Source organism: Spea bombifrons, chromosome 1 (assembly GCF_027358695.1).
Source record: "Spea bombifrons isolate aSpeBom1 chromosome 1, aSpeBom1.2.pri, whole genome shotgun sequence".
Lineage (NCBI taxonomy): Eukaryota > Metazoa > Chordata > Amphibia > Anura > Pelobatidae > Spea > Spea bombifrons.
In genome coordinates this window covers 34,754,021-34,778,855 of record NC_071087.1, presented here as the reverse complement: position 1 = coordinate 34,778,855, position 24,835 = coordinate 34,754,021, and the positions used below count along the sequence as shown (strand labels likewise).

The following is a 24,835-nucleotide window of genomic DNA, read 5'->3' as shown; positions in this document are numbered from 1 at the left end:
TCCGATCGTGTGGGAGGCGGGGCTTGTGCTGATGTGTTTTCCCGCGAATAGTTGCGGGTAATTAGCAAAATGGTGAGTGGATGCGAGCTCTTGTATATTGTGTATTACAAAACGTCTGCTTTTCCTCTTCAAGTTTTGTGAATGTGAACCTTTAATGTAACGCACGTTTGCAGGTGTAAGTGGCCTCTTTATCTGCTGGTGATACCTCCATGGATTTTCCGTATGATATTAAAAAGATAATAAAGCCGACATTTTCCCACAACTTTGGGTAACACCAATGGGATCCTGGTTGTATTAAAAGGTCTCCCTCATTTCATATTGTTATTGTTTTAAATAGCACCACCATACTCTGCAGTGCTGTACAACTGGGTAATATTACTTTTAAGTAAAAATATTACCTCTAATAGTTATCAATTTGTAGCATTGTTTTTTTTTTTTTTGCAAGAGGTTATTTTCCTCTGAACCTGCCCTGTCTTGTTGAAAATGCCAGCAATGTTGAAAGAAAAACTTTACTTCTGCAGCAAGAGAGGCACAGCGTGACTTTTGAATGTCAGAAGCCATGACAGAAGGTCCCTGACAGGTTTGGGAATTAGGGCTGATGGAACGGAAACATTCTCCTAGCGATGTCCGCTCGTGTACAGCGCAAGCCGGGTGGATGTAGAAAATGTGATAACTTGAAAACTAGGGGATGATTTCTAACAATAAAATCTAATGCCTCTCCTGTTAATCAGAAGCGCAGGGTATTTTCCTCCAATCTGCCCTGCGGACTGAGACGCCACCGTTCATATGTATGCTTATTGATTTTAATGGGGGTACTTTACTGCCAATGATTGGCTGCTTCTGGCGGCCAAAACTAGCAGCTGAGCTGGTCTAGTATAGAGGTACATTTATTGTACAACAGAATTTGATGGTGCTATATAAAACGATAAATAAAAAAATAATAGGGGAGGGTGTCCTCCTGAATTCTTCCATGCATTTGCAAGGGGGAGAAAACCATAGTTTAAAGGGGACACAGCTCTTGTATGCATTAAAGTGCATACTATTCCTAGAGTAAGACCCATATTACAATTTCCTTTTGTGTGTGTGCGTGGCAAGGAAAATAAATGCATGTAAGCAATTTTGACACCAGTATAAATTCCTTCTTATTCCTTCCAGTCTAAGAAAAGAGGTCTTAGCGTAGAAGAGAAAAGAACCCGCATGATGGAAATATTTTTTGAAACTGTAAGTTTTCTTCTTTTCAATTTGTTATAATCGTGCATTATTTGCATATCATAATGAGTCTCAAATAGCTTTAAGCAGACAGGTCACTTTACCCAGATCCAACATTTTTTGATTCCACACACTAAAATATAATGGCATTAAGAGGTATAATAACATAACTGTAATAAAAACCCACCTTATGTTTTTGGAACAGCCCTCTTAAAGGGAAATTTCCACCTTTTTATTACTAGTATCAAAAGAATAATGCTTTTTTTTCTTTGTAGCAATTTTAGTTCAGTAGCAGTTGCATGTTAGCCATTTGTATGTGTTCTAACACTGTTAGCTTAGCCTAATCTACTAGGCAAAAACGCTGACTTCTTGTTATTTTACCTTGTACTGACAAATTAAATGGGTCAGTATTAATCACCCAGCGTACTGCACTCAAACACATCCTACATCTCAGACACACTACTCCAGATGCACAGGCAACTTTCAATATATTAGACTATATTGACCGCTCCCAGCCATATATTCAGCTATAAATACCACTCGCACCCAGTGACACTAATGCACACAGTTACACACTCAAAATATATCCATCTCAACCACACACATCATACTCAGCCACATACAACAAACTCAATATCCATTAAATAGCTTATCTGAACACTCCTCTGATTCAGAGACAGCACTTGTGTGTAGTGTAATTCTCACAATTATGACTTCAATGCTAGTTTGACCAAAGATCTCTGCCTCCTTGAGATGAAAAATATCTCAAAAACAGCATGGACAGATTAAATAAAATGGTGAGAGTTTTAATATTTGTACATTGATTTGTTAACAGAAAGATGTTTTCCAGCTGAAGGACCTGGAGAAAATTGCCCCCAAAGAAAAAGGAATCAGTGAGTATAACTTAATTTCTGTATGAAGGTTTTAATTCATACAATGCTATATTTATTGAAGTATCTGCCTTTCATGAAGCATAGTGAGGTCAGTGGATTGAAATATTAAACTTTTCCTGCACACCCAGTTTAAGAAATAAATCTCTATGGAGTTGCACCAAAGGTAGAGCTTGAAGGAGAGTTGTAGTCTTAACTCTCACACTTCACTTTTCTTTATGAAGGGTAAATGCTGGCAGATTTCTCAATCATGAAAGGCTGAGCTTTTCCTGCATAATTCAACAGGTGAGAAGACGGAGAAGTCTCACTGATTTTAGTATACATTATACGTGAAGGAGCTAAAACACAACTCTCTTGTCAACTCCTTTCCTTTAGACCTCTATAACCACAGTTGATGACAGAGACAAAAGATAACTACCTCCTCCACTCAGTAGCAGGTGGTGATCCTTGGTATACAGCAGGTGTCAAAAAGCAAGAGTATGCACAAAATATCTTAATTTCATAAATTAATTTCATCTTCTTAAAATGATATCAGCAGAGTTGTTCACAAACATAGCCGTTGTACACCAAACTCATCATGAGGTGGTGGTCACCTAGGTGGAGACAGTTGTCTTCAATACCTTCCTCTGAATATACACTAGTAACAAGTCCTTTGTGTGATTACCCACCATTAACTGCACAAATCTAATGGATACACAGGTGTATATACCAATAATGTACTTTCATGCTATAGGTGAAATGTTTTCTTGTTCTGTATATCTCACAATTAAACGATAAGAGATTTTCATTTAAAATCCAGGATGTATTTGTTATCATTTTGTACTGTGTAATTGCTAAGAAATTGAACAATGATGTGTAACACTGACAGCTTCCATGTCTGTGAAGGAGATCCTACAAAGCTTAGTGGATGATGCAATGGTGGACAGTGATCGCATTGGAACATCTAACTATTATTGGGCCTTCCCCAGCAAAGCTCTCCATGGTCGGAAGAGAAAGTTGGAAACATTGCAGGCGCAGGTAACCATTAAATGAGGGAGCCCATGTAACAGTGGTTAAATAATCAACATGTGATATTTTGTGTCCTTATCTGTATCTCTAACCTCCTGGTGAACTTCTGCAAAAGTTCCAGGCACACCCCCTCCTCGCTCCTTCAATGGGGGGGGGTGCCCAGCCAAAAGTCAAACTACCGCAAAGTAATGGGACAAGATTCAGTCTCGCTGGTTATCCCTGACATGGGAGTAGACACAATACTGCATGAAGTTCACTGGAGAAGCTGAGGGAGGAAGAAGACACAAGGACAAGCGGGCGAACAAATACAGGAACAAGAAGAGGCAAGAGAAGAACTGGAGCTGCGGGAAAATAGACAGGGTCATGGAAGTGATCGGCGGAGAAGGTAAGGAGACATTGAGAGAAAGAGAGTGAGGAGTGTAAAAAAAACAATGAAATGCAAAAGAAAATTTGGAGCTCACTGCTTCATTTTTGTTTGTTTCATTGGAAAGCCCCCTTTTTCCCATTCCATTTGTAGGAATTGATGAAATTGTCAAATATGATTAAAATTTTAATTCGAATGAATCTGAATGCGCAAGTCTATTACTTGTGCATTTCTTACAAACATAGGACCTTAACTAAAGGAGATATATTTGTAAAAAAAAATATATGGTTTGATGGGGTAAACTGGCCAGCTTCCAAGGTGCCCCAAATAGGACATTGTACCAGCATTACCAGATGCTAAAATTCCAGGTTCAAAAACTGAAATGCAGTAGTCCCAAATATGACCTCTTAGGCCCCAAACAACCTGACAAACCTACGCATTGGCGGTATCACTGTACGCAGAGGATGTTGCTGAACACGTATCGGGGTGTTGTTTGGCAGTGACATATAGCATGAGCTGTAAATTCATACTTGAAGTACAATGTGTGTGTGGGGGGGAAAAAAGCCCAAACAAAACAAATTTCTGCCACAATTTTGACAAAGGCTGGTTGTAGAGTACATGGAAAGAGTTAAAATAGCAGCATTCAAGTAATTGTTGATTGCCTCTAAGCTCTTTTAAAGCATGCAGCCGCCATATAGCATATGATGCATGTTGTAGCTCTGGGGAGCGATCAGATGGTGCCCCTGCAGCAGTTTTCGAGGTTGCTAAATCCCTCAATTGTCGTCAAGAGTTAAAGAAGACGTAGTGTGTAGTGACTTCTTAAGTTCTCTACAGCCACAAGGGGGCATCTTATGTCTAAAAATATATGGCATCTCTTAACTTTGACAAAAATGTGTTGTCTTGTGTTATGTTGGCAAGAGTCAATAGGAAAAAGCATTTCCAATAAATAACAGGCCAAGTTAATCCGTTTCTTGTGCAGCATCGTCTTCCCTTCTTATGGTAAATAAGCATAGTTAAACTGGTCCAGTGGACAAGAGATATAATTCCAGCCTGCAGTACAATTTACGATTCTAATATCTAGTAGTTGTTTGTAAATATATATTAAAATTTTCTTACCACTAAAAAGCACTATGGGTTTATTTAATAAACGGGGCATTTCAGCTTCTTGACTTCTCCTGTAGGAGACTGAGCAGGTCTTGTATAATGCACAGTTAAGTTGATGAGGTGTTTTTATTTGCTATATTAACTATGCATTATGCAGGGCTAGCCAAGCTTTCCTGGCACATGGTATTTAGAGGCAATCTCCCTTCATAAAGCAACCTGAAGCACCAGTAAAGTTTTACAACAACATTGGGTTCTCAGATGATGTTTATTGGCACTTTTAAAAAAGCATGCACGTCCAGTACCAGCCCTGCCGAGCTCCTTTTGCAAGTTAAAGGGGCACTCCAGACACCATGTGAACTTTAATGAATATAGTAGTTGAGAGGTCCCTTTAAACATTCTTGGTGTACTTTTTGAAAATGCATGAGGATTATGCAGTGTCCCCCCATATGTGTTCCTTCCACTCTCCCCATAGCTATGTTTTTGTGCATGAAATGAGTTTTTGGCTCAGTACATTTCCCTGCACATGATGTATTTACTACCAGTCAGCTCTAGCGCTGTCTCCTCAAATACTATTGATGGGGGCCTCTGCTGACCCCCTTATGCATGTGTGAAAGGTGCTCCTATTAATTTCAGTGGGAGCACTTTATTGCCCCTGATTGTCTATTTTAAACAACCAGTTACAAGACTTGTCAGCCGACAGAGGAGGACAACTGTATTTTTTGTTTGTTTTTTTTTCTTCCCGTTTTTGAAGAACATGAATACTTTAATATGCAATCCTCCTTGGTGGGGCTGTCAGGAACAGTAAACTAAGCTGGTTATGAACAGTTGTTAAATGTATAAAAACAAGTATATGTAGTCATATGACTTTATATTTTTGTGTAATACATAGCATTTGTAACATTAATTTGTACAGATGTATTCCTCTTGATTTTAGTTTCATACATCGATAATACATGATGACATCTTATTACAAAAACTAAAAAAGTTAGGTAATTGTTTTTAAATGTTTAGCATTTTCAAATGAGGCCTGCAATACACTTTATTGCATAACTGTTCTGTAATACAAAGGTCTTTTGTATTGTTCATTGCATATATATATATATATATATATATATATATATATATATATATATATATATATATTAGGGCTAAAACAACGATTTCCGTTATCGAGTGATCGATTCGTTGTTGGAGCACTCGGCTCCTTTTACTTACCTCCGCGAGCGTTCCCAGCTTCTGCTACACGCTCTGCAGTCTCCGCCTTCTTTTAGCTACGCGACGGATGTGACGCGTACCGGAGGTAAGTATTCTTCATGTCTATGTGCACAGATCGCACAGAGCGAATCGCTCTGTGCGAATGGAGCCACTCGCACCGAGCGATTCGCTCTGTGCGAGTGGCTCCATTCGCACAGAGCGGTTCGCTCTGTGCGAGTGGCTCCATTCGCACAGAGCGATTCGCGGGGGTCCACGGTGGGGTGGAGGTGGGGTTTCAGGGGATGCAGGGTGTGAGTGTGGGTGCAGGGCAGAGTGGGGGTGCAGGGCAGAGTGGGGGTGGGGGGTGCAGGGCAGGAGACTGGGTGCAGGGCAGAGTGGGGGTGGGGATGCAGGGTGTGAGTGTGGGTGCAGGGCAGAGTGGGAGACTGGGTGCAGGGCAGGGTGTGAGTGTGGGTGCAGGGCAGAGTGGGTGCAGGGCAGAGTGTGAGTGTGGGGGCAGGGCAGAATGTGGGGGCAGGGCTGGGTGCAGGGCAGAGTTGGAGACTGGGTGCAGGGGCACAGTGCAAAGTGCTGGGTGCAAAGTGCCAGGGCTGGCTGCAAAGTGCCAGGGCTGGGTGCAAAGTGCCAGGGCTGGGTGCAAAGTGCTGGGTGCAAAGTGCTGAGTGCTGGGTACAAAGTGCTGGGTGCAAAGTGCTGGTGCAAAGTGCTGGGTGCAAAGTGCTGGGTGCAAAGTGCTGGGTGCAAAGTGCTGGGTGCAAAGTGCCAGGGCTGGGGCAAAGTTTCTTGAACAGTAATAGTCCACCTCTTTTCAGAATGTTTGGGGTTATTTTGTTTCATAAATATTGTGTTTGGGTTCTTGTACTTTGAAAATATTGTTTTTTATTACATCATAACAAAATAAGAATGTTAATGTAAATTTTAAGTTTTTTTTTAACATCCAGTTCATTAAATTATTTTAAATAAACGAAAAATTTGCATATTGTTTTTTTTTTTATCCGATTAATCGAAAAAATAATCGGCAAACTAATCGATTATTAAAATAATCATTAGTTGCAGCCCTAATATATATATATATATATATATATATATATATATATATATATATATATATATATATATATTCTTGTAATATCCTATTAATGCATATTGGTACGTTTAGTTTTTGAACCACTTTGAATGCTCTGTGCCCTTTACTAATATTGGCACCCTTGGTAAAAATATCAATTATCTTAGCCCTTTGATCTTTTCTTCAAAAAATACACAAACATACGATAGATATAAAAAAAATGCAAACAAAACACAGGTTTATCCAAAATAAATACTTTAATAAAACATGTTAAATGCATGTTTAGCACAATTATTGGCACCCCTTTAGTATGATTATCTCTATTTTCAGATGCTTTTGGGCTTGTATTGCACTTGTTTTCCCATTTGCATTGCAGAACCCTTTGTCATCAGTAGGACCTGTTGTCTTGTGCGGAATTCTTTTCCCAGCTGTTAGGACCTTGTGAAACATTCTTGGTTTGGAGCCTGAAAGCTAGTTGTGCCTTGGACATTGATCCCTAGCTCTGTGATACTACTTTACTCTGATCCAGCCCCAGCTGACCTTTGTGAATTGAGCACCATGACCTTTGAAGCATATCTTAAATCTGTCCTAAAACATTAGAAACATTCACTAACTCAGCCATCAAGAATAAAGTTGCTATGTATGGACTTATTAAATGTGTTGATACTTTTTAAGGTTTCCATATGGCAGATTTATTTAAGTGTAAAAAAAAAGGTATTGGTATTTTTATTTGCTACTCCATAAATTAGGGGGTTTGCAGTATATACAGTATATAAATGTCTAGTAAATCATGCATAGGAAGCCACACAGCCAGAAATGATTTGGTGCCACCTAGGATGGTTTATGATTTACTTACACTTTGACCAAGGTTAGAACTTTTGTTAGTTTTATAAAGATCACTTCTGCCTGATGGAATAGACTCTGGCTGTAAATCGTGTATTATTATTATTATTATTATCTTTTATTTATATAGCGCCAACAGTTTACACAGCGCTTAATACAATACATAAATTCAAGGGATATGACAAGATAAGAATTGACAGACTAAGACAAACCGATACATTCGGTGGAGAGAGCCCTGCTCGCAAGCTTGTGTATCTCTTGCAGTATGAATAAAAATGTGCTAATGAATGTTGGTCGTGTGACAGCCAGCCCTTTGACCACATGTTAAGTTCAGTGTTGTAGAATGACTGACTTTCAGCAGCTGTACTTTGTATCTGAGATCAGTGGGTTAACTAGAAACAACAGGGCCCTGGTGCTAAAATTGCCCCGGGCGCCCAGCAGCTGATCTGGTCCACCATTGCCCCCAAACAACTTGTCTGTGCCTTCTTTGCCCCTTCCAACATACACACTTACACAAATGACACACACTTATTCATACTCTCTAACGCACACACTCTCCATCTCACCCCACTTACACATACATGCTCACACACAAACACCTGTGCATCCGTGCACACACACACACACACACACACAATTATACACCTATGCTCACACACACACACAATTACACATCATGCTCACACAACTACACATCCATGCTCATACATATATACATACAAACCCCCCCCCCGGTTACCACTCACTGCTCCTGTAGCTTGCTTATTCAGCTTCTCGCACACCGCAGGGTGACTCCAATACCCTCCTGTCTCCCTGTGATGGTTCAAAATCGTTTAGAAAGGGCCCTTCCAACCTGGAGCAATGCAGTCAAGTTTGGAAGGGCTCTTTATAAACTATTTTGAGTCGGTATGAGGAGAGAGGAGAAAGGGGTTGCCCCTTGTAGTTACCCCAGTGTCTGAGCTTGGGAGTATAGTTGCTGAATAATTCCTAGAGAGCCCACTCCTGTGGTTTAGCCTTTATTTCCTTTTATGTCTGAACGTGTGACAGGAAAAGAGTAGCAGGATTATGACAAAATAAATATGCCATTTAACAGGCTGAATGCGAACCACTCCAAGTCCAATTTGCTTCGTATACTCCCATTCCACTATTGATTTAACTTAAATTTGGTTATCGGGTGTGAACTAAAGTTTACTAGTGTTAATCTAATGCCCTGGAATGCGATGTAGAGAATGTACATGCGATTGGGTCCGGACAGTATATTGTGATACTTTTATTTATATAGTGTACAGTATAACGTATGTGGACATTTAACCATCACACCTGTATGAGCTTGTTGGACATCCTGTTCCAAAACCATGACCATTAATAGGAAGGCTTTCCACAAGATTTTAGAGCGTTTCTGTAGGAATTGTTGCATTTGTAAGATCAGGCGCTGATCCCAAAGGTGATCGAGGTCAGGGCTCCATACGGGCCACTCTAGTTTCTCCACACCAAACTCATCAAATCTAAAATCAAATCTCTTTATGGACCTTACTTTGTGCACTGGGGCACAGTCATGCTGGAATAGAAAAGGGCCTCCCCCAAACTGTTACCACAAAGTTGGAAGCATGGTATTGTCCAAAATGCTAAAGCATTAACATTACTCTTTACTGAAAATAAAGGGCCTAGCCCAAACCCTGAAAAACAGCCCAGGAACACCAAACTTTACAGTAGGCGCCATGCGTTCTGATAGGTAGAGTTCTGGCATCCATCAAACCCAGATTCATCCATCAGACTTGCAGATAGTGAGGCATGATTTATCAGAGAACACTTTTCCACTTCTGTAGAGTACAGTTGTGTGTACGGTTGTGTGCAGCAATAGAAACCCATTCCATGAAGCTCTCAACACACAGTGCTTGTTGTTTCCAAAAGCAGTTTAGAACTGTGTAGTGAGTGATGTTAAAGAGGACAGGCAATTTTTACACATTACCCGCTTTGGCACTTGGCAATTCTGTGAGTGTGCCTGGTCTTCCACTTCCTGGCTTAGGTGTTGTTACACTTAGGCACCTCCACTTCACAATAATAGCACTTACAGCGGTCCATGGCAGTTCTAACAGGGCAGAAGTTTCACAAACTGACTTGTGGCATCCTGTGAGTGCAACAATGTTTGTCATTGTATATGGGATGCCTATGTACTTGATTTTATACACCTGTGAGGGTTGTTCACAAAGTTTAAGGTGTGTTAAACTGGTAATTTCAATTTTATAAACCCATGTAAATTTGCATTTTTAATTAGTTAATGGAATGTGACACGTAGGGGGAAAATACTAGAAACATCACTAGAGACAAAGGCTGTGAGAGCATGTAGAGAGCAAGTAATTGTGCATTGTGCTCACTTTCACAGAAATTCAGTTTTGCTGCCTGATCTCAGGAGGCAAACAAATAGGAAAGTGACTGGGCTGCATTTTAAAGGAAGAAGCTCATAGAAATCAGTAGGGGAATGGTGACTATTAACATGGTTGTGTGGAATATATTTAGAAGGAAGTTATATTGTTATCCCTGCATACAATGTGATACAAAATGTAGTTATTGTAATTTGTGTCCCGGAACCTGACTACTATAAAAATAGAAAGTTTGTGGTTATTCGGTTAGCTGGTTACCATAATATCATAGTTTTGTTTTTCGCTTTTTCCACTCTCAGTTTCCTTAATTTTAATCCCATGCGTATATGTGTGAATAGTTAACTTAAACTTCAAACACATAGCTGTGTTATGCCGTTATATAGGTGTGGTTTACCATCTAACATTAAGTATTTTGTTAGTGGAAAATAGGAAACATATAAGTTCAAATTTTAAACAGATAGAGTGAAGGGGTCAACTCACAATGGGCCAAGAGCGGCATTTGCCCCCCAGTGGCAAGGGGAGCCCACTTTCTGCTTACTGCACAGCAGGACCCCGTTACTTGTTGTGCTGAGTGATGCGGGGGCACACTTGATCCATGGGGCCCCTCATGTGCAGCAGTAGTAACTAAGAAAAAGACACCATCTCTGGAACATCTTCAGTGTTGGCAGAGGAAACCTCTCACTTCCTGTCATGTGACAATGTCCGCCAGTAAGAAGCTCCATTTAGTCACATGTTGCAGTAAGGCGGAAGCTGCATGACATCCTATTGTAAGATGCACATACTATCCAACAACATACACACGTGCTCACACTATACATACATAAAAACACACTAACACTATACACAAATACACACAGAATCTGGCACTATACATTTAGACACATATACTGACTAGCACAATACATATACACCCTGACTCTGACATGACAGTATAAACACACACTCACAGACTCACTCCAGCACTAAACATATACACGCTGACTGACACTACAGTATACACATACATACACTACCCCCCACACCTTGTAGAGACCTGCCACGCCACTTCCTATATTCTGCCATTGTGCATCTGGCACCCTATGCTTTCCTGTGGGGGAGCGGTAAAGCAGGTGCCATGAGGTGCGCAAAAGGTTGACGTGATGCATGTTTTGTTACCTTGCAGTAAAATATGGGTGCAAGATTCACAATGGTAGCCCTGGCCGGTTTTACCCACTTGTCCCACAAAATCCTGGGCGCCAGGAAGTGGTTTGTAGTCGTATCGCGCCCGGGCTTGTCGATGCATTATGAAGTGTGAGATTTCTAAACCACTATTTATGCCTAGGGGATTCATTAATGACTCTTTGGTTTATGATTGCTGCCATCAGCAGCCAGTACATGCTGAAACCTGGCTAGCTGCCGCCCTTGAGTATTGATGCTGCCAGCACAGATAAAATGCTGCTCTGCAGGATGGGGTCTGCACATCACTTACAGCCGCCCTGTGCCATACAACCCCCCCCCACTTACACATCCATGCTTTTGCACAATATTCGTTAATTTACTCATTCACAGCCATTCACTCATTCATTCCCTCATTCACAGATACGCATTCATTCCCTCATTCATAGATACTAATTTATTCCCGTAATCATGCATACTGGTTCATACAATCTCCCCCACCCCATTACCTGAACTGCAGATTTCTCTGTGCTGCACGCGGACTTCTGCAAGGGGCGCTGCACTCTGTGCGAACAACTTCTATTGTTCTGCCCAGGGGAAGCATGGCATAAATTCACATGACTCCGCTGTTTTCCTGCTACCCCTGGACAGACAAGAAACAGAGATGGAACAAGCAACGCATAGGTAAGCAGCAACAATTGCCCCCTACAGCCCTGCCCCCCCCTGCATTTTCGGCATTTTTTTTTCCCTTTCGGCATTTTGCCGATAATGCCATTTTCGTCCTATATGTTTCAGCCACTGATATTTAGGTGCATCCATAATATTCTGAGAATGTTATAATTTTATATATTATTTTTCTCATATTTGACTCCCACTCTTTACATTTTATAAATTTGTCATAGGAAATACACTTTTTCCTGCCTTTTGCACCCTCACTTAAAAGGTATCCATGTTAATGGTATGGAAGGGGTGCTCCTCTATTCATTTGTAAGCCCAGCTAATGCATGAAATGTATACCAGGAGGCAACCAAGGCAGTAAAAAACAAAGGAGCGGTATTCATGGGAAAGCATATGTGTCATAAAAAATTACAATAATGAACAAACACGACCGGTTTTCACAAAATTATTGTATTGTTCTTGTCCATATTGAATACATGATTCAAACATTTACAATGTGGGTTGGAAAAAGTATGTGAACCTCTGGGCTAATCGCTTCAACAAATGCTAATTGGAGTCATGAGTTAGCAAATCTGGAGTCCAATCAATAAAAAAGGGGCCGCTCACACCCGACATCCTGGGAATATGGCTGAGCTTAAGGAAGAATGGTGTAAAATTCCTCCTGGATGTTGTGCAGTTCTGATCTGCAGCTACCGGAGGCACTTGTTTGAGGTTATTGTTGCCAAAGGAGGTTCAAGCAATTATTAAATCCAAGAGTTCATTTACATTTTCCTCCAGCACTGTAAATGTTTAATGGGTGCGTTGAATAAAGACATGAAAGATTATGATTGTTTGTGTGCTGTTAGCTTTAGCACATTGTGTTTGTCTATACTTAGAATTAAGAATTAGAAAGATAAGTTATCTTGTATATGGCTGTACCCCTTTCATTATTTATGCGTTTCATAGAGTACATCTAGTGGAGAGGGGCTGTCAGTTATGAGGTGCAACAATGTTAATTTTAGTTGTTACTTTACATTTATGGTCTTTGTGATATGTAAGTGTGCTTATTTAAAATGCATGGTCAGCAAACCACACCCAAAAGCATGAAGTAGGAATAAGATTCATATTTGCCATATGATTCATAAGTGCTTTTCATTTTCTGTTTGTTGATTCTGCACATCGCAAATTCCCTAATGTATGCCACACCCTGAAACTGATGCAGACATCTTCATTTTAACTGTTTGCGTGGCATTTTCTTAAATTTGCCTCTTTCTGTTTGAGGGATTAAGGGAGGGCAGTCATTGCAAATCACCACGTACATTTTTACTGAATTAACTTTGTAATGTCAGTGGCCTGCTGTTGCATGAATTCGGCTCCAGCATTATGAGGGTTTTACAGCTTTGTTACTGGAAACATCATTCTACATGGACAGAAAAGGCAAAGGAATAAAATGTTTTTAATATCGTGGATTTTATTATATTTTTTAGACATGAGATTGATCTTTTATAGGTAATGATAAAATACTTACTAAGAAAAAGAACAAACGTTTTAAATGTAATAAAACCCTTATAAAAAAGGTTAGGGTTGGTCAGATGTAACAAAAAAAAGTCTGGGAACCCGATAGTTTTAGCTGTGGAAATTTTAAAGTAGAGCTGTCATTTTTTTTCTCGTATGTTATGTAGTGGAGGTAACAGATTGCAATACGTATATACATATATATATATATATCCTAAATCCACGTTATATGTCTAATTTAGGAGCAGCCATCTCTTTCTGCCTGCCCTGATCTGTTGTTAAGACACTGATTGTTGATTAATTCCATCACTACATATAATCTTTGGAAACAATTCCAAAACCTATAACATTGCAATACACAGAACCGAAATATGGTGAGCCGTCTTGAAGGAACACTGTTCAGCCTGTTGTTTCAGCTGTCCATGCAAATCTGGCTTCCTGGTTGATGATGTCACATTAATGTCGTGGTGTATTTTCCATTATTGTATTTACATCAGCTCTTAAGATTACAGCTCTCAGAGTATAGTTTGTCGTGTTATGATTAAAAAACAAAAAACTGCATGACAGAAAATGTCACTAATTTTTACATATTTCTTAGGAAAAACTGTTGTTGGAGAATTGACCCTAAGTTTACAATAAGTACTTGATATTATTGCTTTTAAAGTAAGAAAGTTACAACATCATCTCAAAAGTAAAGCCTACTTATAGTTGTCAATGCCCAACGTCATTGAATATAGCTAACATGTTTTTAAAAAATGTATCCAAGTTATTTACAGACCGCTAGTGATTTGCTCTGAGGTCGTAGCAGATGGTTAAAAATCTGGAATTCCTTATCAGTCTTATGCAAGAAAGAAAGCGATGCTTTCTCAGTCACCATACACACTGACTTAAATTCATGTTAGCATAGGCAAGAAGGGTTTTATTGCAACTCAATGCAGGTGTGCATCATGCGAAAATCAAAATGTTACCCACTTATTCTGCGGGTGGTTTATGTGAAATATGTTGTCCGTGTGAAGAAGAATATATAAATTCCGCACATTAGTGATAATGATATCTAAATAGTACTTTATTTGTTTCTGTACTGTTCCACTGTCCCCACTATCAAGTGGGAGATATATTGCAAAGTTATTTATTTATGGTTTTCCTTGTGATACCTGAATGGTTAATGCTATATGTGCACTTGTCCAACACCTCTGGATAACGCCTAAATATACTGTCCTCCTGCTGTTTATGTGATGTCGGAGAGATTTTTATGGCTGTGTCAGGAAGCTCCCCAGTGATGCTGCACAGCGGCTGAATGCTTTCTTGCATTCTTCCCACAGATAGCTACAGGAAGGAACCCGAGTAATAATCATTTGATCAAATATTTCTCTATTTACTTAGACCAGGAAGACCGCCTAAAGTTCAGAGGATGTTGCTAGTGGTCTTTGTAGCGGGGATATATTTTCCTGTGTTAGTAAAACTGCATGACCTACATTTCATAGGAAACCAAATTCTTATGCGTGTTTTCACACGTGGCTGCTTTTACTTGGCTTTATTACCATCTAGGGAATAATATGTTCTATAAACTGCAGCGTTTATGTCTCGGGAGTCAGAACACTTAAAAATGTACATTTTCTCACAAAAGTGAGTACACCCCTCACATTTTTGTACATATTTTATTATATCTTTTCAAGTGACAACACTGAAGAAATGACACTCTGCTACAATGTAAAGTAGTGAGTGTACAGCCTGTATAACAGTGTAAATTTGCTGTCCCCTCAAAATAACTCAACACACAGCCATTAATGTCTAAACCATGGCAACAAACGTGAGTACACCCCTAAGTGGGAATGTCCAAATTGGGCCCAAAGTGTCAATATTTTGTGTGGCTGCCATTATTTTCCAGCACTGTCTTGGAGTTCACCAGAGCTTCGCAGGTTGCCACTGCAGTCCTCTTCCACTTCTCTATGACAACATCACGGAGCTGGTGGATGTTAGAGACCTTGCACTCCCCCACCTTCCATTTGAGGATGCTCAATAGGGTTTAGGTCTGGAGACATGCTTGGCCGGTCCATCACCTTTACCCTCAGCTTCTTTAGCAAGGCAGTGGTCGTCTTGGAGGTGTGTTTGGGGTCATTATCATGTTGGAATACTGCCCTGCGGCCCAGTCTCCAAAGAGAGGGGATCATACTCTGCTTCAGTATGTCACAGTACATGTTGGCATTCATGGTTCCCTCAATGAACTGTAGCTCCCCATTGCCAGCAGCATTTATGCAGGCCCAGACCATGACACTTCCAGCACCATGCATGACTGTAGGCAAGACACACTTGTCTTTGTACTCCACACAAGCTTGACACCATCTGAACCAAATAACTTTATCTTGGTCTCATTGGACCACAGGACATGGTTCCAGTAATCGATTCCATTAGTCTGCTTGTCTTCAGCAAACGGTTTGCTGGCTTTCTTGTGCATCATCTTTAGAAGAGGCTTCCTTCTGGGACGACAGCCATGCAGACCAATTTGATGCAGTGTGCGGCGTATGGTCTGAGCACTGACAGGCTGACCCCCCACCCCTTCAACCTCTGTAGCAATGCTGGCAGCACTCATATGTCTATTTCCCAAAGATAACCTCTGGATATGACTCTGAGCATGTGCATTCAACTTCTTTGGTCGACCATGGCAAGACCTGTTCTGAGTGGAACCTGTCCTGTGAAACTACTCTTTGGTCTTGCCCACAGTGCTGCAGCTCAGTTTCAGGGTCTTGGCAATCTTCTTATAGCCTTTATGTAGAGCAACAATTGTTTTTTTCAGATCCTCAGAGAGTTCTTTGCCATGAGGTGCCATGTTGAACCTCCAGTGACCAGTATGAGAGAGTGTGAGAGCGATAACACCAAATTTAACGCACATGCTTCCCATTCACAACTGAGACGTTTAACACTAACTAGTCACATGTCACCGGGGAGGGAAAATAGCTAATTGGGCCCAATTTGGACATTTCCACTTAGGGGTGTACTCACTTTTGTAGCAAAGGTTTAGACATTAATGGCTGTGTGTTATATTTGAGGGGACAGCAAATTTACACGGTTATACAGGCTGTACACTCACTACTTTACATTGTAGCAGAGTGTCATTTCTTCAGTGTTGTCACTTGAAAAGATATAATAAAATATTTATAAAAATCTGAGGGCTGTATTCATTGTATTCTATACAGTATATAATTCCAGCAATGGCTCAGCGAACATCCTCATGTGCATGTGCAGAAGGCACTTCCATTGATTTCAGTGAGAACGCTGCCACTTATTAGTTGTTTTCCAGATCACTTTAATATGCAGTCTACTTTTATGAGAGAGTCAAGGACAGTAACATATTGTAATGTTTATACTGTTGCAAACTGACTGGAAACACCTATGAGAAGAAAACCAAAGTGCGAGGCCAGGGAGTGGATTTATTAATCTTGAGTGTGTCATGACACAGAAGAAGAGCGTCAGAAACAGAAACACAGAAATATGGCAGATGCACACAATGCGATATAAAGGGGATTAGAGACTTAAAACACTGGCCGGCAAAACAAGACTCCACTGTCACTAACACTTGTCCTTAAACGTCATTCATTTCCTTGGTTTGTCAAAACCACTTTGATATAATTCATCAAATGAATACATACATCTTAAGGTTGTCTACAATATATAACATGTTGTTTTTTTGTGATAGTTCCTCTTTAAGTATAATTATAGTTATTAAAGTAATATTAAGCCATATTCATTCTTAACTTTATGAATGGGAGGACTTTCTGGCATTCCTTGATATGTTGATATGTTGTGTCATATTTTGCAATCAAGAACAGATCATCAGGGGATTGCTTAATGTAAATCTAGCTCTTGGGGATGTTATGTGTCAAACATAATGTTGAAACATCACACACAAGCAAAAAAAAACAAACACATTTGATACAGAAAATAGTAATGGATGGTTCATAAGAGGAGACTAGACAAGAAAGGGGGATGCAAGCCATACCAAAGCTAGCTCTAACATCCTCTCATGCTCGGAATGTTGGTCCTCACACATCTGTATGGATGCTTGTGAGTATTTTCTTTATGTTCAGAGTGAGCAGTACACGTTTTTGGTTTTTGTATGGCTAGGGTAGACTGTTTTATGTTCAGGTACTCTGGCTTAGCCTGTGAAATGCCATCTCCTGCCTAGCCCACCTCTGTTAGTTGAGTAACATGATGCAGAGCTGTGGCACTATAGCAATAAAGGATAGTATATAATAAGCAATAGTAACTCTAATAACTGCTCAGAGGTTATAATAGGACAGTTGCAAATTATTCTGTATAGTCTCTATACTCGCCCAACTGGTACAAATATAGACTCCATGATACTGATGCCCTGTGCCACTGATAATTGTCATTGTTTTTAACCATTGGTGTGCCTTCACATTCTGTCATGCTTCTTTCAGTTGGAAGAATCTAACCAGAAGAAGAAACATTTAGAGCAAAGTGTTGAAAAAGCCAAAGTTGGGCGGCAAGACACGGTAATTTTCCTTTTTGTGTGCTGCATTAAAACATTTTCTAACATTGAAACATTTTAGTTGCTATCCTGCAATTTGTCTGTGGTTAAATGATGTTAACATTGTTGTTCATATCTATATCATGGTAAAACCTCACTAACCTACTTGCAAAACCTGCAGAGGCCATCAGTTATGTATATACCGTATTTGCTCGATTATAAGACAAGGTTTTTTTCAGAGCAAATGCTCTGAAAAATACCCCTCGTCTTCTAATCGGGGTCGTCTTATAATCACACCTCAAATAGAGGTCTGACTATGAGACTAAGATCCAGATCCCCAGCGTAAGTTATCTACACGGATCGTGTGGACGTCAACCCGCTGCCCCGGTATACAGCAGGAAATTGGAAGCACCGGTAAGTGTGTGTGGGGTGGGGGGGAGTGTTAAATGGGGGGGAGACAGAAGGAAGACTGCTGCCCGGTATACAGCAGGAAATTGGAAGCACCGGTAAGTGGGTGTGGGGTGGAGTGTTAAATGGGGGGGAGACAGAAGGAAGACTGCTGCCCCGGTATACAGCAGGAAATTGGAAGCACCGGTAAGTGTGTGGGGGGTGGGGGGGGGAGTGTTAAATGGGGGGGAGACAGAAGGAAGACTGCTGCCCTGGTATACAGCAGGAAATTGGAAGCACCAGTAAGTGTGTGTGTGTTTGGGGGGGGGAAGTGTTAAATGGGGGCATAGGGCATTTCTGGAGGCAGAGTGCTCTATGAAATGCCTTTTAACCCCCTTAACGCCACTCTGCCTCCTGAAATGCCTTATACCTCCCTATATGCCACTCTGCCCCATAATATGCCTTTTAACCCCCTAAATGCCAGAGTGGCATATAGGGTTAAAAGGCATTTCTGGAGGCAGAGTAGGGGGTTAAAAGGCATATCATGGGGCACAGTGGCATATAGAGGGTTAAAAGGCATATCATGGGCCACAGTGCCATATTGGAGTGGCAAGCCTGGGGGCAGATGTGCGTAACTGGGGGGCAGGTTGGAAAATACAAGGAAATAAAAAAATATATATATTTTTCTCAATCATAGCTCTTATTAAAAAAATGTAATAGTTTACATGAATTAACATTTACTGGTAAAACTTTTTTCCTATAGGGTCGTCTTATATTCAGGCTTTTTCTTTTTTTCCTAAATTAATATTCAGATTTTGGGGGTCGTCTTATAATCAGGGTCGTCTTATAATCGAGCAAATACGGTATATTGTGAAAATTCAGTTTCATTGTTAGAGGACAGAATTGGCTTTTTTTTTGGTTGCTGAGAATAAACTACTAAGCAATCAACATAAATATTCCTAATGTTTTGGATAAATGTAAGTTACGCTCACGATTTTATGGTAATCCGTTATAATGCAATCTGCTGCAATAAAGCCAGCAAGCATTGATGTCAATGTTCAGCTGCCAGTCACTGAGACTTTCTCCAATCCAAATGTTAGATATCAGTTACATGCCAAAAGGACAATGGATTATTGGCATTTATTAATATGCACATAATGCTGTATGATATTTCAGAAAAATATTTAAAGCATCAGGTTACCCGTGGAAGTATAGGAGGGGCATCCTAGTCTTCAAGAGATGCCAAAATGACCAAGTTTGTATGACATACCTGGCTGACCACTTACATGGATGAGCAATTTGTATTAATATGATTGTTTGACAAAGTAAAAGTCCACATTCTCTGGTTAGCCAGAGGCCCCCACCATCACCTTATTATCTTTTTATTCATATAGCACCAGAAGTTTAAGCAGCATGTCTGACAATACATATTCTCGAGGAGGATGACAAAACTAGAATCGACAACTAGGACTAACTGATACATTAGGTAAACAGGGCCAGGCTCACAAGCTTATACTTTTCCGAGTTACAGTATAGTTCACGTTTTTCCAAATTATTATATTTGCTTGAATATGACATACTTTTTGTTATTCAAAAAAAACTGCCTCTGTTTGAATAACTGATTTCTGCTTAGGTAATGCATGTATACGATACCAAGTTTTCCACTCCTTTTTAATAGGTCCAGATCCAAACATATATTCAATCCAACACATAAATATCAGCTCGTTGCATGCTAGTTTTCTAAGCAGTGCTCAAGTTGTGTTAAAGGCAGTACTGTAGTATTCCATATAGTATTCAAACAACTGCAAGGTAATTGTTACACAATTAGAAAAAACACTTCTATGGCAAGAAATTTCATCTTCATAATAAAGCAGAATTTGAGTCAATTTTCTACCTATTAGACACAGCTTTCATTTCATGCCGCCAGTATTAAAAGGCTAATATATTGATCCGTTGGAACAAATATTTACTTTTTGGTGGAATTTGTGTACAGTGGAAACATGGGAATTATGGTTTTGATGTGACTTGTGTAAAGGAAATCCACAAGACATTTTTCACATAATAGTGTATTTTTGCTTACATGAATCATATCATATCTCTGGTATTAACTGTATTATGAGCTGCCTTCATAGCACTAAATGCGTTGAGATCCATCCATTTGCCTCTTTGCGTTTTCATTGTTTTATTTTCCAGGAAGAGCGATCCAAATTGGCAAAGGAGCTAGCATCTCTGAGACAGCAAAGAGAACAACTCCGGGTGCAGTTGGATAAATACAAAGAGTGTGATCCGGAGGTCGTAGAAGAAATCCGTAAGTTATAGCTATTAGGATCTTGAATTGCTTTTTGTATAAAACTGTGACAAACATTTTGCCAACTTGAAGTGTATGAAGTGAAATATTATCTCCCTTTGTGTAATGTCCAAGGATAGCACTTTTAGAAGCAGTGATGGATAGAGCACGGTGGAATTCAATAGGGTTTTAAATGTCAGAACTTCCTTTCAGGCATTTCCTTCTGGCAACTTCATCACTTACGTCGGCAGGGAATCCCCATGGTGCGGCAGGGGCTGTCGGGTCTATAGAGTTATAAACCTATGCATGGCTGGTATCAATGTACTTGGGATATGTTGCTCAACACATATTAGGGTGGTGTTTTGAACTGACATATACCAGGAGTTATAAATTCATATCTGAAGTAAAATGTGTATGGGAAAAAAAAACACACAGAAATTACTGTCACAAACTTTGAGGCTGGTGTTAGAATTAGTGAATGGAAAGGTTGAAATACGAGCATTTAAAATAACCTGGAGTTTCTACTTTTCAAAAATATATGATTTGATTAGGTAAATTGAATTGACCAGCTTCAAGGATGAAGGACATGAGTGCATGGTGACCAGAGGTGACCAGATATCTAAATTCCATGTTGAAAAATGCAAAAACCTCCCAAATGTGGCCTCTTACCTCCCAACAAACCTAATAATGAGTGGTATCACTATACTCAGAAGATGTTGCTGAACACATATTGTTTTTTGGCAATGGCATATTCCAAGAGCTGTAAATCCATAGCTCAAGTACAATTTGTGTGGAAAAAAATGCATGCAAAATACCAGTATTTAAAATACATGAGTGTGTCTAGTTTTTAAAAGTACATCGTTTTGATGGGGTAAATTCATCAGCTAAAGATGTCCCAAATAACACAGGGAAGGTGCAGAATGACCAGATGTCGAAATTCCAAGTTGAAAAACTGAATCGCGCATGTCCCAAATGTGGCCTTTTAGCCCCCAAACAACCCAACAAACCTATGCATAGGTGGTATCACTGTACTCAGACGATGTTTCTGAACACATATTGGGATGTTGTTTTAAATTAACATATCCGATGAGCTATGAATTCATACCTGAAGTACAATTTGCGTGAATAAAAAACACAACAAATTACTACCACAAACACATACTAACATTTGAAATACCCTAGGGTGTGTAGTTTTCATAAAGATATGGTTTAAAGGGGTAAATTTAATTGGTCAGCTTTCAAGATATCCCAAATAACACATGGGGCAGAATGACCAGATTTGAAAAAAATGGTTTTCAATAGGGAGAATTCTACTTATTACCCTTCAACATGTCCAAAAAAACCCTTAAAAGAATTTGGGTATTTCTAAAATCTGGACTAATATTAGCATCTGTTTAGCAGGTATTTCCATTAGTTTTTGAAGATGAGTAATATATATATATATATATATTTATTTAAATGGAGTTTTTTTCATTATATTTTAATTTTTTTAGTAAATTAAATTGTCCTGAAAAAACCAACAATATATAACTTGTGTGGGTACACTAAATGAAAGAGAAGAAAATTAAAGCTAAACAATTACAGTTAAAACAGCCTCGGCCGCGTAGGGTACAAAAAGAAAAAAACAGCCCATTCCTTAAGCGATTAACTCTTAAACTTCCTAGAGTGGACAGTGTATTGAATGACAATATCAGCAGCACATTTGTAGGTTGTAAACTTGTTGAGCAGAGACCTTTTCACCTTTTGTTTTAGTAAGTCCAAATTATTTAAAGCACTACTTTTTTCAGTTGTCTATTGTACATAGCTGCAGAATGTTGTGGTGCTATGTAAATCAGTAATTAATAATTTAACTTGCATTGTGGCATAAGGCCTTAAAGAAATTTGTTGTGCATGTTTACCGCAGCCTGCTTTCATTTTTTTATCTTATCCACTTGTCAACCCTCGGCATGCGAACCTACAATGACAAGTGTTTTTTTCCATTTTTTATACAGATCTTTATAAAATTAGTTCCTTTTTCATTGAAATATCTCCAAAACAACTACGCTCATTGTAAGTTCACAAGTGAATATGCATTAGCTATGTCTTAACATAGAGACTATAGAAAACAGAAGTGTTTATAAAGTCTGATGGAGCCCCATTAGTGTTTTGCCTCTATGCATTTTATGGTACCTAGCTTCTTATCACCCTTGATGATACTTGAAAATATAAAAGTGTTTCGGCTCAGCAGTTCATGTTAGTGATTCAACAGTAAGTGGCACTGGAAAGCTCAACAGCTTCCCATCTGTGACATATTTATAGGGAGAAAAGGAGGAAAATAGTAACGGCATACGCAGAAACATCTTAGGTGGGAAATGCACAGACTAAGCTAATCGTGTGATCTTGCTATTATCTCATAATGGGAGAAATGTAGGACTGGCTTTAATTTCTGGCATGGTATCAAGTCAGTAAGCATCCACTCAAAGGCCAGCTGTCATACCTCATCTAAAATGATTTATGGCATGCAAGCATAGACGCTCAATTAATTACTGAGTAACTGTCCTTGCAACCACATACATTTAAGGTTAACTCTCAACGCCTTGCTTTTTATCTGTGATCATTCTCAGAATTTGAAGCTTGTGGCCTACAATTCAATTTCTGCAATAAATAATACAGTTATTAACAATGTTTTATTTAAGTCATTTCAGTAATTTGTTTTATATTGCATCATCAAACAATCTCTGGAGCTTATTGTATATTATAACACCGCTTTCTGGGTCTTGGTTAGCTTTAAAAAAAAAAAAAAAGGTAAAAAGCTCACTTGTCTAATTAATTGACTTTTAGGCCAAGCAAATAAGGTTGCCAAAGAAGCAGTTAATCGTTGGACAGGTGAGTAAAAATGTTATGTTTCTGGTGAATAATAATTTTGTGAGCTTACATTGTACCTTTCCCCGCTCCAGTCCATACTGAATCCCGCTGCCAGACTAGTCTTATCTTATCCCATCACTCTACATCTGTTGTTCTAGTCTCCCCAGTTGGCTCCCCATACCCTGCTCTTATTTTCATACGCTCTCCTAACTGCCCTTCGCCCTGTCGACAACTTTCCCCTCTCCTTGCCGGTCATCACCATCTCCAGCTCTTATCCTCAGGATTTCACTTGTAGCTTTAAACACTCTAAAAACCGACCTATTATGAGACGCATACAACCAGTCTTTGTAATTTCCTCAGCCTGCATTCTGAAAGAAACCATCTGTTCCCCCCACCTTCGAGATACAGAAGCCACAGACTTGCATGTGACCTTTGCTACAATGAAACCATCCTTTGCTACAATGAAACCAATGAAACCATCCTCTCACAGAGTCCCTCATCTTCTGTCACATTCACCTAAAGCTTTCTAATAGATTTGAAACTTACAGGACCCTCTTCTGCGCCTGTAACAATATGTCCTGTCTGTGTTCCTATTATCCTTTATTTTGTATATTAATAATTTTAATGTTACTATAATATCATATATAGGTTTACCCCACAGGGTCCTCTAAATAAATACAGCTTAGGATTGCGAAGCCTACTAGTTTTAAATGGATTCAGTGATCCTAGCAGTCTATTCTAGAAACTACTTCCATCCTGTCGTCTTTACCACCATACACTGCTCCTGTGTTAATGAGTTTGCTTACACCCCAGCATCGTCAGCAAAATGTTATTTGCTGTGTCTACAGCCACCAGACCTCTTATTTATTTTATATCAGCTGCACCGCTATGTTTTTTTTGAAAGCAATGAAGTAAATGGTTGCTTTTGCATTGGATTGATGTTAGCCTTACTTTCCCTGTCAGCACCATGGAGAGGGCTGTGTTGTTTTGGAGCCAATCACAAAAAGAACAACCACTGAAAGGGCCGTATCCGTTAGCATCCATAAAGCTTCCCACGCTGCTTACATCAAGTAGTATTTATGTAGGGTTACATAAATTTTGAATATTTACAGAATGGTTTTTTTTTGGAAATGCCTGTTGGCGGTTCAGCAATTTGATACATGTAGGGTATGTGTAAACAATGATATATGTGTAGCTTTAAAATAGGCCTACCACCATGGCAACTGGTGGAATTAAACGTTTCTAAAGATTTTGATTATGACAACTTAATGCTTAATTTATTATTTTTCCTTTTATTCGCAGATAATATTTTTTCAGTTAAGTCTTGGGCAAAAAAGAAATTTGGCTTTGAAGACAGTAAAATTGACAAAACATTTGGAATACCTGAAGATTTTGACTATATTGATTAAATTCATAATCGT

General features: G+C 39.4%; 1 protein-coding gene across 1 annotated transcript; it reads left to right on the top strand.

Moving 5' to 3' along the window:
- Positions 1-24,835, top strand: MND1 (meiotic nuclear divisions 1). Its single transcript, XM_053460451.1, has 8 exons — positions 1-72; positions 1,156-1,221; positions 2,045-2,102; positions 2,968-3,116; positions 17,847-17,921; positions 20,477-20,591; positions 23,391-23,435; positions 24,717-24,835. Exons 1-8 carry the CDS (start codon positions 70-72, stop codon positions 24,821-24,823), a joined length of 618 nt encoding a protein of 205 aa, XP_053316426.1. The 5' UTR covers positions 1-69; the 3' UTR covers positions 24,824-24,835.

What these genes read in the sequence shown, in the direction of transcription:
- MND1 (XM_053460451.1), top strand. An exon ending in CCCCAAAGAAAAAGGAATCA is followed by an intron (nt 2,103 to 2,967) that starts GTGAGTATAACT and finishes TAACACTGACAG; the next exon opens with CTTCCATGTCTGTGAAGGAG. An exon ending in AGCAGTTAATCGTTGGACAG is followed by an intron (nt 23,436 to 24,716) that starts GTGAGTAAAAAT and finishes TTTTATTCGCAG; the next exon opens with ATAATATTTTTTCAGTTAAG.